The sequence below is a fragment of the Lycorma delicatula genome, chromosome 9, assembly GCF_047948215.1.
Source record: "Lycorma delicatula isolate Av1 chromosome 9, ASM4794821v1, whole genome shotgun sequence".
In the NCBI taxonomy this organism is placed as follows: Eukaryota; Metazoa; Arthropoda; class Insecta; order Hemiptera; family Fulgoridae; genus Lycorma; species Lycorma delicatula.
The window spans coordinates 48,987,449-49,004,422 of NC_134463.1; the positions used below are offsets into that span (position 1 = coordinate 48,987,449).

Here is a 16,974-nt window from a genome sequence, read left to right on the forward strand (position 1 = left end):
TAGAAGTTGTACGGTAGCGGGTGAATGAATGCAACTATTTACCAAACCTCTTTATTTATTTAACTCGATTACATTCGGAAAAAATTAAGACTTGTATAAGTCAAATTATTCTTAGGATATCAGTCAAGTGTACATTTAAGTAGATTTTTTTATTTATCCAAATAAAAAAATCGGATGTGGACACCACTTGACTTCCTTATAGCCTATTAAATTACATATACTCATATTTTAATAATGAAAAGTACATCAAATTTCATTTCATTAAAAACTTCTGATATTTTTTCATAGTTTTTTTAATTGTTAAATTATTATTTATCGTAAAAATATTTTTGCAATCAGGGGTTAATAATTATAATCAAATCAATATATTTAAATTAAAAAAAAAAAAAAAAAAGATGAAGTCCTATTCGAACCAATGTATTCCCCTTATAAGATCCAAATATTTCATTAATTAAAATTTCATTTGGCTAGAAGTCTGGAACCAATGAAAATAAGTACCACTTATGATATATCATTGAAAAGCTCTCATTATAGCAGTTAAGATAAAATCCCAAAATCCAATTTTTTTTTTGATTTTGGGCTTTTTTGGAAACTTTTGGTCCAGTCGATTGCAATCAAAAAGAAAGGTGCGCACAACTGGATGTTACAAGTCTTAAATTCAAAATTTCAACATCCTACAGCTAATCGTTTTTGAGTTATGTACGTACGTACAAAAGTCACGCCGCAACTAGTCAAAGTGGATTCAGGGATGGTCAAAATGGATATTTCCGTTGAATTCTGAAAATCCTTTACTTCGTACAAGGAAGTAAAAAAGTTAATTTTAAATGAATCTTTGGTAAGAAGGTTCAATAAAATATTTATAATTAATAAAATATGAACATTTATAGAAATAATTTAGTCTTCTCAAAAGTTAAAACTTCTGTAGAAAAAGGGCTTTTAACAATTTTAATATAAGGGGTGTAGATTTATTAAAAAAGGTGCGGTAGCAACGTCACGTCTACCCATAAATTTTAGGTTTATTCATTATAAGAGCGGTTACATGAATAAAAAGTTTTCATTTTTTCCATAGCTTACTTAAAATAAAAACTGATATAAAAGTTAAAATAAATTTTACTTTAAGCGATAAATGAATAAAACATAGAAAAAAAAATTTACATACCATTCTCTCCTGGTTTATAATATTTGCTGATTGGTCTAATTATTACATCACGTACTGGTCCGACCAATCGAAGTAAAGAATCTGTTTGTGTTGATCTATTTTGTCCATCCCCAGGACACGATATAATTGTTTGCAATGTTGCTTCACCTGATGCCTGGATTGGTATATAAAGTGGTAACATTCCTTGACCTGAAAAAAAATCATTATTTCATCAACTAAAATAATTTTTCTTTTAATTAAATCTTTAACACTAACGTTACTAGCTGTTAAAATTTAGTCTCTATAATATAGAAAACAGTTTACCATACACGAGCGCGCGCCCGCACAGTGTCTGAATAGTATAAACTAAATAATGTAGGAGTAAGTAACGTATATGTTCATTCTAAATTAAAAACAGGTACATATTGATTGATATTCGTGCAACGTCAGGTAAATCATATTTTACCCTGCGTGAGAGAATACTAGTTGTGTAAATGAGTACTAATTACGCGAACATATTAAAAAATACTGTAACAAGAACAAGTTTCAATTAGGATAAAGACACCTTCATAAAATATTATTTATGTAAAGTAATTTTGACATATTTTAATTTTTAAAATTATACCGTATTAAGTACAGAACGAAACTTAAAAAAGACGGACTTTTAGGAAACGTAATTCTTATTATAGAAAATATATACAAAATTCATTCATACTATGTTTTAAATCATGTATTTTTTTAAAAATATATTGACGTGCAATATATATTTTTTTAATTATTTATAAATTTTACTGATCTTAAACGATAAAACTGTTCGATATAAAGCACATTTTTCAATTAAGCTGTTTTCGAGACTTTTCTTTCAAAGAAAAAAAATTGCTCTTTAGGAAGAATATCTTTTCAAAAATTTTAATTACTTAAATCAAATTTTGGCCTTCTCATGTAAAGTCAAAAAAAATCTTTATCTTTAGAATAGTTTTAATAAAAAAATTATTTTAACAACAATCATACTTCTTACATTAATAAAAAACTAAAAGAATGTAGAAAATTTGATTTTATTTATAAAATTTTATTTTATTTTATTTTATTTTCGTGAACAAAACAGAGACCTTAAGAATAATTACTTGATTCACCAGTTTTGGAACTCAAAACTAATTCCTTTTAGTTTTTTTATTAATGTAAGAACTATGATTGTTGTTAAAATTATTTTGGTAAGTAAAAATTCATCAACAGAGAACACTCAAGTCAGATGCATAAATGGGGCGCTGAGCTAAGACACTGTTAAGCGATATTTAAAATCGATTGCATATTTCTCTAATTAATAATAACTGCATATTTCTCTAATTAATAATAACTGCATATTTCTCTAATAATTTTGATTTGAATAATCAAAACATATATGTTGATAGTCTTTCAATAGAATGGTGAAAATATTAACATGGATAAATGCTTGTAATTAATTAAATAATAATTTTCTCTGCCAACTTCTCCGTCTAAAATTAATATAGTTTGTGTCACTTTCCTTAATATTTTCTCCTAGGAAATCCCCAGACTTTCACCCTATTCTCTCTATTATTCCATTACTCCTACACATTAATACGAGCAGGATAACGTTTAAATAATTTCACTAAGCATCTCAGAAACGATAACTACAAAGAAAAAATTTCAACTTAAAAATTCCATACTCTAAATAATTTCAAATATTAGTTACACGAAAATGGATAAATATTTATTGACATGTTTCCTCAATTAACAATTGAAACATTTCCAAAAAGTATTTATAAACGAAACTGGACATAAATAAATTTAAAATGCTTTCAAAGAAGCTACTTTCATTTATTAATTTTTATAGTAATTTGGACTAATAAGGTATTTAATTCTAAAGCCAGCCTTCATCTTACTTAGAATGTAGCATAATAGTCATTGGTCTAGCCAAACCTTAGTAAATTAATTTACATTTTTATATTCAGTTGGATAATATCGGGATTAAATAAGTGAAAGGGGATTGATTAATTATTTAAATTATATCCTTCCAGCATACTTTTATTAAGTTATTTTCTGGAAGGGCATCAAGATTTATGTCCAATCTAAGCACAGAAAAAAAAACTGTACAAGATGTTATAAATAAATAAATTCGGAGAAAGTTTATTTATAAGGCCGTGGTATTTTATGTATTTTAAGTATTAATTTATTTAATCACGAGTGATTATAAATACTTTTAAAAATTGGTCAGTCTCTTATTTAATAAATTACAAGATATATAAAAAATAAAATTTTCAAACCTTATTTTACCTCTTTTTTCTTTTTTTAACCAATTAAGCGATAGATTTTGATGGGAGGGAACCTAGATCTCTCATAGGAATTGGCCATAGTTATAACAAGCCACTACCTCCATTACTGCTCAACCCAGTGCAATATCATCAAATTGTTGTGCACGTTTATACGTGCACGACAATTTGATGATATCACAACGTCAAATATATCGTTGTGACAAATCACAACGTCAAATTATCCTGTATAGAGTGATTTAGAAACGGCTCTCTGTTTGCTATTCTTACTGTGCAAGCGATTTTGCAAAATACATTACATACATACTTTTAAGAAAGTATGGCAACCCATAAATAACTTGGAACCGTTAAACGTAGAAAAATGAAATTTCAGCTTCAACAGCCAAAAGATATATATATTTTGGTATGAGCCCACTGCATACCAAATCCTCCAGAGGAAAGTAACTAAACAATTTTAAATAGAAACAGAAGGGTTATGACGCATTATTACAAAGTAAATTAAAAAAAAAAAAAAAATGACGTTAAAAACATCGGGTTACGATAATATTAAGCAAAATAGCGGCCATATAATACTTTTCGTAACTAGCAACAAAAGTGACCCTTAATACATTAAAGATCATGGTATACTCTAAGAATACTAGTATTTCACTGTTGATTAATTATCTAAGAGATATTTTCGACCACTTATGAAATTACATGTGAAAAACATTAAAATGCCGCTACTTTGATTAGATTTGTCGTATTTCGTGGTATTTTATATGAATTCTGTTTTTTAACGATCGGCCAACCTAACAGAATCCATTAAAAATGACTGGAATAAGGATTATTTAAGAGTCTGAATAGGCCTACATTATTAAAACTCTTCATATGCCATCCGAAAATTATGTTTCTGGCAAATCCAACTCTTTCATGTCTTCCTCCCAGAGCTCAATTTTACGAAATACAGTAAAAATTGAAAAAAAAATCGTAAGAGATTAATATTTACTTTTACAGTAAATCAGAATATTATTTGCGAAAACCCAGTAATTTCAAAGTAAATTAATTGATGTAAAATAACGATACAATTATGTTGAATTAAAAAAAAAAAATACATGAGAATGCAATTAATAAATTGTCAGGAATTAACATGTACAAAGGCCGATAGATAAACGGTTATTAATTATTTTATAGGGAATTAAATTTAGGATAATAGATCAACCGAAAATATTTAAATTATAAATGATGCAAGTACATTAAAATCAAGCCAAACTGTTAACAGTAAAACAAACGTATACGCAAAATTATGATATATAATTCATTTATAAAATCCTAATTGATAATTGAAGCAAATATGATGTGAATTTTATATTAAATTACTTTTTTCTTTTTTTATAAATTAAAACAAAATTTATTTCAAATTCATTTCTAATTATTTAATTAATGTTAAATCTTTTATAATTACTTCTTTACATATTTTGTTGTGTTGTTGGATCCTGGAATCTGGAATGGCTATATATATATATATATATATATATTATGGGTATTACATGTATTTTATAAAATATAACGTATTACTAAATGAGTAAACCGCTTATTTCTCACTTAAGGGACAAAATTTATAGTCAGTTCATCAACTCAAGTGTGATAGCCTTCATCATTGACCTCATACATTAACAATAAAGAAATCAGAAACACTGGATGTATTATGCGAGTAACAAAATTATTTATTATAATGTACAAATCATTTAGTATAAGTAGTTTACTGTTACAATTAAATAATATTTAAATGTATTTTAATATAACAGCTTTATTAATATAAACGTTATTAGTATTACAATAAAATACATTAGTATAATATTAATGCCAAACCGAATAAAAGTTTGTATGCATTAAGCAAATATATTGCTATATTGTTATACAATAGTTATCTATTAATCAACAATTAATAAATTATTCAAATATATCACGGTACTCCTTCTGTTATAAAAAATAAATAAATATATAGAGCAGTAGTAATGAACTTGCCATAAGGTAAGAATGTGTGCGAGAGGGCATGCTTTTGGCATTCTTTTAGTAGGTTAGTTTCAGGAAATATTAAAGCGCATCCTAATCCCAGGAAAAACTTCGGGTCCAAAGAGTCACGTAAACTTTCCCGGCTGAAGCAAAATGCCTGGAACCATAAATTTAGCTATCTATGACTTTGTCTTCGACAGATTACTACTTAGGAGGAAATTTAAATGAAATATTTAAGCATGTAAGTACACAAATAAAAAATCATGTAAAAAATATATATTCTATACATAGGCATTGAAACCTATCAAACCCCATTCCTTGAGGGATTGTAATCAAAATTAAATAGTATCAATAAAAAAGTTAGCGTAATAAAAATTTTATAAAACCCATTTGATATCAAGGTAACCGATGGACAAAAGCAAAAAATGAGGCTTATTACTACTACCGCTAAATGAAATCTCCTATAAAGTATATGTACAAAGTAGCATAGTAATGTTATAGAATCATCTAATTAGTAACAAAATTGGGTTTGAGTCCAGAAACTGCGAAAAAGAAACTAAGATCTTTTTTGCCTCCACCGCTTTATCGGGGTCTGAGTAAGACCAAACCCGATCTGAAAATATCTTAGCTATCTAACGGAAATTAAAATATATTAAAAAAATTAACTATCCCTTAAGTAAAAATTTGAAACGTTTTTTATAAGTTCAGTACCTCCCTGGTTCAATAATAAATTTTGATACAAAATTCTTCGTGCCAAATTTCATCCAAATCAGTCCATCAGTCTAAAAATATCAATTATTTATATAATAGTTTCCACTTATCAACAATCTTTAATAGTAATTTTCGAGCGCTTTCGGATTATTAATTCATCCTCAGGAACAATGATGATGAAAGATAACAATTGATCATCAAAGATAAAAATAAGTTAACGTTATCCGTCATTCAGTATCAAGGTCTCGATTGTTATCTTTGTCGATCCGTTGTTATATTTATATTTTTTAAACTTTCAATTTAGTATAATTAATGATATTTGAAGTAAATAATTATAATGTAAAACACATCATTGTTCCTAAAGATGGATTTATATCCGAAAGCGCTCGAACATTTACTATTAAAGATTGTTGGTAAGAGGAAACTATTACATAAATAACTATATATTAAAACCAACGGGCCTTGCTTAATAAAATTCATAAAAATATGAAACAAAAAAAAAACATGTACGTACATATACAATTTCAATTTTTCAATGTTAACATTTTTTTTTGTTAGAGAGTCATGAAATGACAAGATCTGTGGAAACACCAGTATATAAAATTGTGACTCGATCAGCTTACTTTCTCTGATATAAGTATACTATATATCCTAGAAAGTACGAACAAATTAGATTTTTAAAGAAAAAAAATTAATCAGTTATATTTTAGTAATGACATCATCAATATTCCAAACAGCACAACATAAATCCAAGTAATCGGAATATACAGTAGTATTAAACACGTAGGTTTAATTAATTTTTTTACTATTCAAAAACAGGAAATGCATTGTTATTACTTATAAAACATCCCGTATCTAATCTTTTTATTTATTTCGTTTTTAGGTTTGATTAAAAACAAATTTGACAACAAAAATGTAATACTTTTCTAACATTGGTTATTTATTTTATATAGTGGAAAAATAATTATACATGAAAAAAGTTACTTAAGATTTATTTTTTGTTGGGTGGGGGTAATTTATGATGAAGTTTTATTGTAAAATTTTCATTATATGTTTAGATAAACCATAAAAAGTTTGAAAATTCAAATAATCGGTTTTTTTAATATTGTACTGCGCTCCCCCCTCCAAAACTACCTTCCAAGAAATGTTTTTGATTTGTCTAAGTTTACTAAGTTAAATGAAACAAAACTAAAAAAAAAGAAATTCCATAAAAAATGTACAACCAATAAAAAGTTACCAAAAATTTCATTTTAATAGTATTGAAAGTTTAAAGTATTGTTGAAAGATTCCAAAAATTGATATTTTTATACTTTGATCAGTTTTCCCCCACCCCCTCAATTTTTCTTAGTTATTTTCTATTAGTTATTTATATTTATTTATTTTATAAAAATAATTTAACCAAACTTAACCTACGCTCGCTTCGCTCGCTAACCTTGACTAATTAACACCGTAATTTTTTGAGTATTTATTTAATAAATTCAGTAATTATTGTAATTATTTAAATAATTAAAACACTCCTGTTAATTAGTCAAGGTTAGCGAGCGAAGCGAACGTAGATTAAGTTTGGTTAAATTATATTTATAAAATAACCATTTATTAAAATTAATCTTTATTAATTTTAACAGTCTCTTTAGACTGTTTTGAATCTATGTTAAACTCTATATCGGCCCATTTTCCACCGAAATCCGATTGACTACTTTGTTTTTAAATAAAGCTGTAGCTGCGGTGGCGTTAATACGTAAGTACCAAAGAATTAAACTTAAATAATCAATGTATTTTCGTAAATAATATACACAACTTTTTTTATATTAGAATATTTAACGATAATAGTACGTCAAGCAACGAGCCTATAATGGTAGCCGTTGATGCACAAGCAAAGTAAGTTACGACCCGAGCACTGGTTAGTGTCATAAAATTAGCAAAATAACGTATTAATGGCCATTATAGAGAGTTACATACCGTATTTTTCCTAGGGCTGAAAAAATATTGATTATTGATTTAAATGATTGATAGAATACATTGTTTTCGGAATATATTTTTTAATTTTTCAAAAAAAATACACTGAATAATAAATCTCAATGACAATAGTCATAAATTCTTGCTTTTTAACATTGATCTGTGTTAAACACATTTCTTCCTCGAAATCTGACATAATTAACAAAAAATAATAAACAATGTAGTATAAAAACAACCTACTAGTGTACTTTCAAATTAATCTCTGCTTGCTAATTAGTAAATATAATGAAAGTCAAAGTAAGAAAATAGCTGATACATTAAACACCAACTTCTGATTGGCCAGTAATTGAAAAGAGTAGACTCTTTATCGTTTGAAACCCTGTATCGTAATGAAAATCTATTTCGTAACGACTCATCTGTTTCTTTATGATACCGTCGTAGAAAAAATATAATTCTTAAATTTTTTTTGTTTTGTAGATAAATATAATAAATGTTCAACGAACGTTAATATTGTATTCAATATGAACAAATTTTGGTTCGGATTTTGATTTCGAATTCGGATTAAGCATCGTTAGAGGATTACAAAACTACACGATTAGCCGCAATTGGCTGTCAGGTTCATCTAGAAATGACTGCCAAAATTAAAATGTTGAAATAATGATTACGCATTAACGGTATTAACTATCAGGTTGATTCAAACGCAGTAATGTAAGATTTATAAAAAATAAATAAAGTATATAAATATCGATTTTGTAAATCAAGTGTAAAACCCCAAAATGGTGGAATAAGTTTTTAATAATTGAAAAAAAAGCCTTGAAACCACCATAACAAGAGCAAAATAAATTATATTGGTTTATAACCAATACACCACCTGCAAATTAAAAAAAAATGTTTTAATTTTAAAATAAGAAAAATGTATAATTTTTAATTGTGCCGGATACTGAAAATTAAACAACTTCAAATAAAGTTATAAATTATATTATTAACATAATATGGTAGCTTCGGTTTGATCGGCCACGAAATAATGGTGACGTAACCTAACGGAAGTTTAAAACACAAAAATAGTCCCCTAGACTTATTTAATCCTAATAAACAATGATGACGTTACTATAATGACATTATATTCAGCTAATTACATATTAAATATAGCTAAATCATATAATAAATATTATATTATATCCATATATATAAAATCGATAACTAGTAACTGAATTTAATCAATAATATACAACAATAAACAATTGTTAATTGTTAATTATTGTTAATCAACAATAATATAAAAATATGTTATACAAATATATAATAATCTGAATTAAGTAGAAGTTAGAGATAATAACTTTGTTAGGAATGAATTAATAATCTATATAAATAAAAATGTAAATGTTCGTTTATTCAAAATCTTAAATATCCGAAAGTTCTTCATAGATTGCTTTAAAATTTTCACACAACGTTGCATTCGAATACACGCGTGTTTAATATACCTACTATTTATATACCTAAGATGTCACACCTGTGACAGGTAAAAACATGCTTTTTTTAAAAGTAGCTCTATCTGTTGGACGCAAAAGTAACACACGCTATACTAAATATTTTACGATTCCATTACAATGTTTCGATATGTGCGTCCACTATAAACTAAAAAACTATTGGACCAACTTACACGCGGGGAAAAGGGGAGAAAGAGAAAATCGGAAAAGGGAAAGAGGGATCATCGGAAAAGGTAAAAGGGAAGAATAGGAAAATGGAAAACGGGGAAAACCTTGAAAAGGAAATGGAAAGGAGAAAAAGAAAAGGGCCTAGGAGGAAGATGAAGGAGGAAAGGGAACCAAAGGAAAGGTAAATGGGGGAAGTAAAGGGAAAGGGGGAGGAAAATAAGGGAATGAAAAGGGGAAATGATGGAAAAGGGGGGAAAGGTAAAAAGGAAAAAGTTAAATTTTGTGAAGTTCCGTAATGTTCATTTTGTTAATGTTTTATCAAACTTTCAACTGCGTTCATTTAATATATAAATATATATACATACTCAAATCTAGCAATAGCGAAGCATTGCCGGATCTGCTACCAATAAATAAGAATGTTCGTTCGAGAAAGTCTTACTAGATTTTTCATTGATACCCATCGGGTTGATCTAGTGTTAAACGCGTCTTCACAAATTAGCTGATTTGGAAGTCGAGAGTTCCAGCATTCAAGTTCTAGTAAAATCAGTTACTTTTTACACGGATTTGAATACTAGATCGTGGATACCGGTGTTCTTTGGTGGCTGGGTTTCAATTAACCACACATCTCAAGAATGGTCGAACTGAGAATGTACAAGACTACAATCCATTTACACTCATACAAATCATCCTCTTGAGTATTATTTGAACGGTAATTCCCGGAGGTGAAACAGAAAAAAGGAAGAAGAAAGACTTTTCATTGATAAATGGTTTCAGCTGGTTTTTAAATAGCGTAAAAAACACACTTAAATTATTGCGAGTAAAAAAATAACAAATTTTACTATAAAATATATAAGATTATTACTTTATAAATAACTTTCATATTAACATTTGACTTTAATATAAAAGCAGCCTCTAATTATTGTTTTATATCTTGGTTTTTAACTTAATACTTTTATATATGTGAGAAATTTAGTAGCTTATTCGTCGGGAGATAAATTTTATTAGAGGTGGACGGCAACACAAGCCTTTTGTTTTAAAAGCGTTATATGTCGTAATTAACCGTAGGTTCTAGCAATAAACATCCCTCTTTTCTGTTTTCCAACTTTAACGTCCTTTCTCCAGTTATATCCAATAAAAATAAAACTACAACTATAGAAAATTACAGGTGACATTTTATGTATTTTATTATTATTATTATTCTATTTTAAAAATCAATCGTGTCTCCAATGTCTTATTTTATTTATTAAATTATCTGAATTTCTATTTTATTACCTTTTTTTTTTTTATTCTAAAAGAACATTTATTGGAAACGACATACGAATCAGGTAATAACTCGATGTGATGTGTTCCGTGAGATGAATTTGATGGCTAGATATTTACGATGAACAATTTCATCTTATATCTACAGACAACCAGTACTAAACTACAAATCTAAAACTTGAATTTTGTACTTGTTTTTAGCCTGGTTTGAGTGGAAACGGTTCTTGAATAAATATACGTGCATTTTTAGTTAATGTAAGTATCCTACATAGAGTTTATTTTATTTTATTTATATTTCATTCAAATTAAAATTTATTTCTTCCTTTAGATGGAAAATCGTTAAAAGACGACGTAAAAAAATGTTGTGTTTTTTGTTTAGTTTATATAAATATGTTCCACAGATTTGATAAATATAAAATTTATTCCTAGAATCATGTAAATATATTACTTTGCTTATATCAGAATAAATTTGAAATAAAATTCTGATTTCATATAACAAAAACAAACCAAAATCAGAAATTCACAATGTTGTAAAATATCTTTTCCAATAAGTTTATATTTTACAGAAGTTGTATTTTAAATTTGTCGAGATTTTTCAGCTGATGGAAAATAATATACGCAAAATTTTATTCAAAGCTGGCTTAACTTTTATTAAATTTTAAAACACAAATACGCTCTAGAAAGGTTAACGTAAAATCTATGCTTACATCGCAATTTCTACTACTTGATTATTGCTATGATTGTACAACAATCATTCAAGAAAACTGAAAAAAAAAGTTAATAAATTAAAAAGTTAATAAAGGAAAAAATTATATATTATAATAATAAATATCGCTTTGGAACTCCAAACTAAGACATTACAGAACAGTAATACTAACTACAAACGCAGCAGAAATACTAACACTACAAACTGAAAAATTGGGAAAGAATTAGAAAAAAATCATCGGTTGAAATTTCAAAACGACGAAACAAAACTGACACCAAATAAAGAACTATACAGGAAAATCGAAAAAGGCAATGAGAAACAAAATGAGAAAAAGCAGAAGCAGCTTCTTTTGCCACATCAAAACAGATTGACTAAACAAACTTCGTTATGAAAAGAAACTAAGACAAACTTGTTAAAATATACTCAAGAAGATATGAAAGGATTAAAAAGCTACAAATATATCACCAACAGACAAAAGATCGGAAAGACACTGAAAAACGAGAAATAATTTGATCTAAAGTACCACTAGACAGGTGAATTAAAAAAAAAAGAAGCATTTTACCGGCGATACATAAATTTAAGAAAGAAAAATCATGTGCAAACCAAATTCTGAATTTAAAATTAATCAACACGTATAGAATGAACAAAAATATAAATCTTCTTTTATACATTTTTTTTTATAGACTTTAAGAAAGCTTACGACTATATAGACAGAAAATCATTATTTAGTATATTGGACGAATTTTGGTTAGATGATAAAACTTTATAAACAACAAAACAAAATTCAGCGAATAAAAAATTTTAAATTAAATTTATGGGGGAAATTTCAGAAGCTTAAAGATTAAAACAGGAGTCAGACGAAAAGATAGACTTTCACAAGTCCTTTTTAGCGTGCTCTAGAAAAAGTAAGTGGCGAACAGAAGAAGAGAATAGAAGAAAAAAGAAAAAACTAACAGAATACACTGAGACATAAAAATCAAAATGTAAAGAAGAATTAAATCTCTCTGGCTTTTCCTCAAATTTAAAACAGTTTTTTTCAGAAAATGTAAAAAAAATACATAAATAAACTTACTAAAATAAATAACAAGGAAAAACTTGTTTCCCAATAGTATCCTTTGAGAATACCAAATTAACGACCGATATAAAACTACACCAGACATTTTAAACTCAAAGTAAGGAAAGACCCCGTAAAGCAGAAAAATTTAAGTACCTACGGGAAATAATCAAGAAAAATGAACTAGACAAAAAGGAAGCAAATCCAAAGCTGGAAAAAATTCAACTGACGGACTTACAGAATAAAATAGCAATGTCTACAAAAATGAAAATTAGACGTTATGATACAATTATCGAACTGGAAAGCCTTATAGTGAGGAATATTTATCCTTAACAAGGAGAGCATAAATAGAGGAACTCGAAAAGAAAGAAAGGAAAATTCTGAGAAATATCTTGGGACTTAAAAAATAAGTAAGAAAAACATTTATTTAAAAAATTTTTAATTTAAAGAGACTTTAAAACACAATTAGACAAGGAAGCGTCATTTTTTATATATATTAAATCAGTATGCTAGAGGACAGATTAACTAAGATAGCATTTGAAGATTTAAATTCTTATCTCAAAACCGTTAACAAACATAACAAAAGTTAGAAAGAAAGCTGACAACACAATTGTAGGACTTTCCCGTCACGCGGCTTTTAACTGATGCTCGGCTTACACACACAACTTAATTTAAAATATTTATAATTTTATTCAAATACAATATTTTTTGTTTATTTAAATCAATGATTCTAACTAAAGCGCGCGCGCATAACTTTTTCTTATAAATTTGTTCTTATAAATGGTAATATAATAAATAATAAATATTACAGGTTTAGGTTCATTATAAATTTATGGTTACATGTTTAGGTATAGGTTCATTTACTGATATTCTCGTACGTTCTTATTGTTCTAAAATACTTGGTAATAATCCATAGATGAAGCAGATTGTACCACCACTGTAAACTGTACCAGTTTTACACTCTACTTGTTTAAATTACAAATTAACAATTATCGGCATTTAAACAAAAAATTGTTTTCAAATTATAAACTACAAATTAGAAAATGTGTTATTGATAAGACGTATTTACATGATTAACTTCGTAGTTTGTTACGATTTAATATTTAATAATTTCAAATAATTGTTGATTGTTATTCCGTAAATTTTTATTGCAAATGTTAAGGTGAAAAGAAATTACACTTAAAAATTGGCTACTTATTCGATGATCTATTTGATTGAGAGGGTTAAGAATAAGACCCAAAACGTAAAAAAATTAGTTTACCTTTATTTTTTTTTCTCTATTAGTACAAAAATAAAAAAATCCTTCAAAAATTTGAAGGCTCACAAATTTGGGTTAGGAAGCAACATGTTGCTGGTGGAGCAGGCGAACAGATTGTTAACGTTATAAATCATGGTCTAGACGAGAAACAGAACTGTTCAGCGCTTTTTCTCGATGTCAATCAGGCTTTTGACCATGTTTGACATGTAGGGTTACTCTATAAACTGAAAAAGGCTTTACCGCATGTTTTCTACGTAGTGCTAAAATCTTACCTAGAATACAGGTGTTTTCCGGTTAAACATGGAGAGGTTTTGATTTATTCCTTATACAATCAGGTGTACCTCAAGGAAGCATTCTCGGACCCATCTTGTATGTTCTGTTACGGCTGACTTGCCAATTATGGCAGATACCACAGTTGCAACGGTTGCTGATGATATTGCAATTCTTACTGTCCACGAAGATCCAGCTACTGTGTCTCGTTTTATTCAAGATTATATCATCTCCTCGAATCGTGGCTTACAAGTTGGAAAATAGAAATAAACGAAACAAAATCAAAATACATCACGTTCACCCTTCGTAAGGAACACTATCCTCTTGTTTCTACCTTCAATGCTCCGATTCAAAGATCTCAGGATTGTAAATATTTGGGTTTTCATCTTGACCAACGACTTGCTTGGGCGAAACATATAAAATCTAAGCGGAAACAGTTGAATCTCAACTGTTTCCTCCTTTCACCACCCGAGTTGCTACTTCTGATTTCATTAACTATGTAAAACAATTATTAAGAACAAGATGGCAAGGTGATTGGACAGCTACTGTTGATAATAAACTCCGTCAGATTAAAGATTCTGTGTTCTGTGTCATGGAACTCCTCATACAGAAAACCCCGGCGTGAGGAAGTAGTTCTCTGTCGATTGCGGATAGGACACACGAGAGTCACACACGAGTACCTGTTTACAAGAGGACAACCACCTCTATGCGCAAGATGCAACTGCCGCGTGACTGTGCGCCACATACTCGTGGACTGCATATGTTATGCGGCATTGCGTCGTAAATTTAAATTACCTAGTAACATCCGTGGTATCTTGCGTGACGATAAGGAGGTTTTAAACCGGATGTTTATATTTTTACATAGTATAGGGTTAATGCAAAAAATTTAATACTGTTGCTTATATTTTTTAATACTTTTAGTTTTTTAATAAGTTTATTTTTTTTATTATATATATATTTTTTTTTTCTCTGAATGTTTGATATTTTTATCCGATTAGGAGCCTTTTACACTCCTTATCGGAATTTGTTAAATTTTATAAGTTATTTTTTAATATTTTAAAGACTGACTGTGATATTAGTTGTAAGATTTGTGTGATATTAGTTGTAAGTTTTATCTCCTTTTTTAATTTTAAGTTTTATTTAGTTTTTAACATAGTAGTTAGTTTTAAGTTACATGTTAGTATTTTTGTTATCCGAGAATGGGCCTTTTACACCCATTCCGGATTTGATTTCCTGTGATAGTAGTTTTAAGTTTTAATTAATTTTATTTATTTATCGATTCTCCGGGCGATGATAACGATCATTCGTTTTTCGCCCAAAAAAAAGAAAAAAAGTTGAATCTCAAGTTTAAAAATAGGTACTGGCTGACAGGACGTAGATCTCTTCTTTCAGTAGAAAGTAAATTATTGATTTATAAATCAGTTTTGAAACCTGTTTGGACTTACAGGCTTGAATTTTGGCAGCATGCAACTCCAGTATTGACATACTTGAACGCTACCAGACAAAAACACTGCGAAAAATGCTAAACATACACTGGTACATAAGCAATAGCCTCATATATAATGATCTTAAGTTCCAAACCGTTCGGCAGAAAATCTCTCTGGTCAGCCTACGGTAACAAAATCGATTGGATCGGCACCCAAATTATTTGGCGGTTAATTTATTGGATAACAAAATCAGTTTTTTTTTTTTAAGATTGGTGAAGAACAATATTCTTTGGTTTGCCTTATCGTTTCAATTAGGTAACTTTATGGTCTGGCTGTACAGAGTGCTCTTCTATTTCATTTCTTTAATTTCGTTGTTATCGTTAAGTCACCAGCCACTAGGTCTGTGACTAATTAATGTTAGTTCAAATATAGATCTTATTTACTTATTGTTCAATTATTTTGCTGAACAAACTGTAAAGTTGCAGTGTCGTTATAATAAAAAGAAAAAAAAAATGGAGGATGACAAACGAATAATTGTTTAGGATGTTGGTGTTAATTTGTTTTTTAATATATAGACTGTCATTTTACTGATTAAATTCATTAATAAGAAATAATTAATGACAGTTTCATTATACACCAAGTAAACGATGAAGTATTTATTTTCGCATCATATTTAGACACATTTTTTTTTGTAGTTTCCTGTATGATAAAAAATCCTTTAATGTTCTTATTTCTAAAGGAACATATTGGGGTGAAAATCCTGAATATTTTTAATCAAAAAACAAAAAGAGAAAAAGATTAGGTGACGGTTATCACTCTTTACAAATATCATCGCTAATGATACACCAAAACAAGGAATTATATTACAGGCAGAGTAAGAGCAATATTTAGATAGCTGTTTTACTGCAAGAGGGGAAAAGATGAGAGTAGGAATAATTTTTTAAACAACTGACAAATGAGAATGACTTGTAACAACTTTAAAATATTAGAGAATAAAAGATATTACTATGGCAGAAATAAATTAAAAAAACTTTTTGACTGTTATTATGATAAGAAAGCCTAAACAACAACTATTTGAGAAATGAAATGTGTGTTAGAAAGCTATTTTAATAACTCTCTGAGATATATGTGGTGTGTATGATAAAGACTTCAAATAAAAAAAAAACTTTCTGGTTATCTTTATTTTTCATTTTTTTAGGTTTTCTTATCTAAACGTTTTGAGCAAAGCACTATGATGTTTCTTAAGTAACAGCTGGTAA

General features: G+C 28.0%; 1 protein-coding gene across 1 annotated transcript in view; it reads right to left on the reverse strand.

Annotated features, from left to right (window-relative positions):
• Nucleotides 1-15,773, reverse strand: part of LOC142330653 (C3 and PZP-like alpha-2-macroglobulin domain-containing protein 8) — a 145,292-nt gene extending 129,519 nt beyond the window's left edge. Inside the window, exons 1-2 of the mRNA XM_075376098.1 lie at nucleotides 15,734-15,773; nucleotides 1,160-1,348 (exon numbers count right to left, since the gene is read on the reverse strand). Of these exons, the coding sequence (XP_075232213.1) occupies nucleotides 1,160-1,348; nucleotides 15,734-15,773 (229 nt within the window). The remainder of the gene's footprint in view (nucleotides 1-1,159; nucleotides 1,349-15,733) is intronic.
• Nucleotides 15,774-16,974: the final 1,201 nt, after the last annotated feature.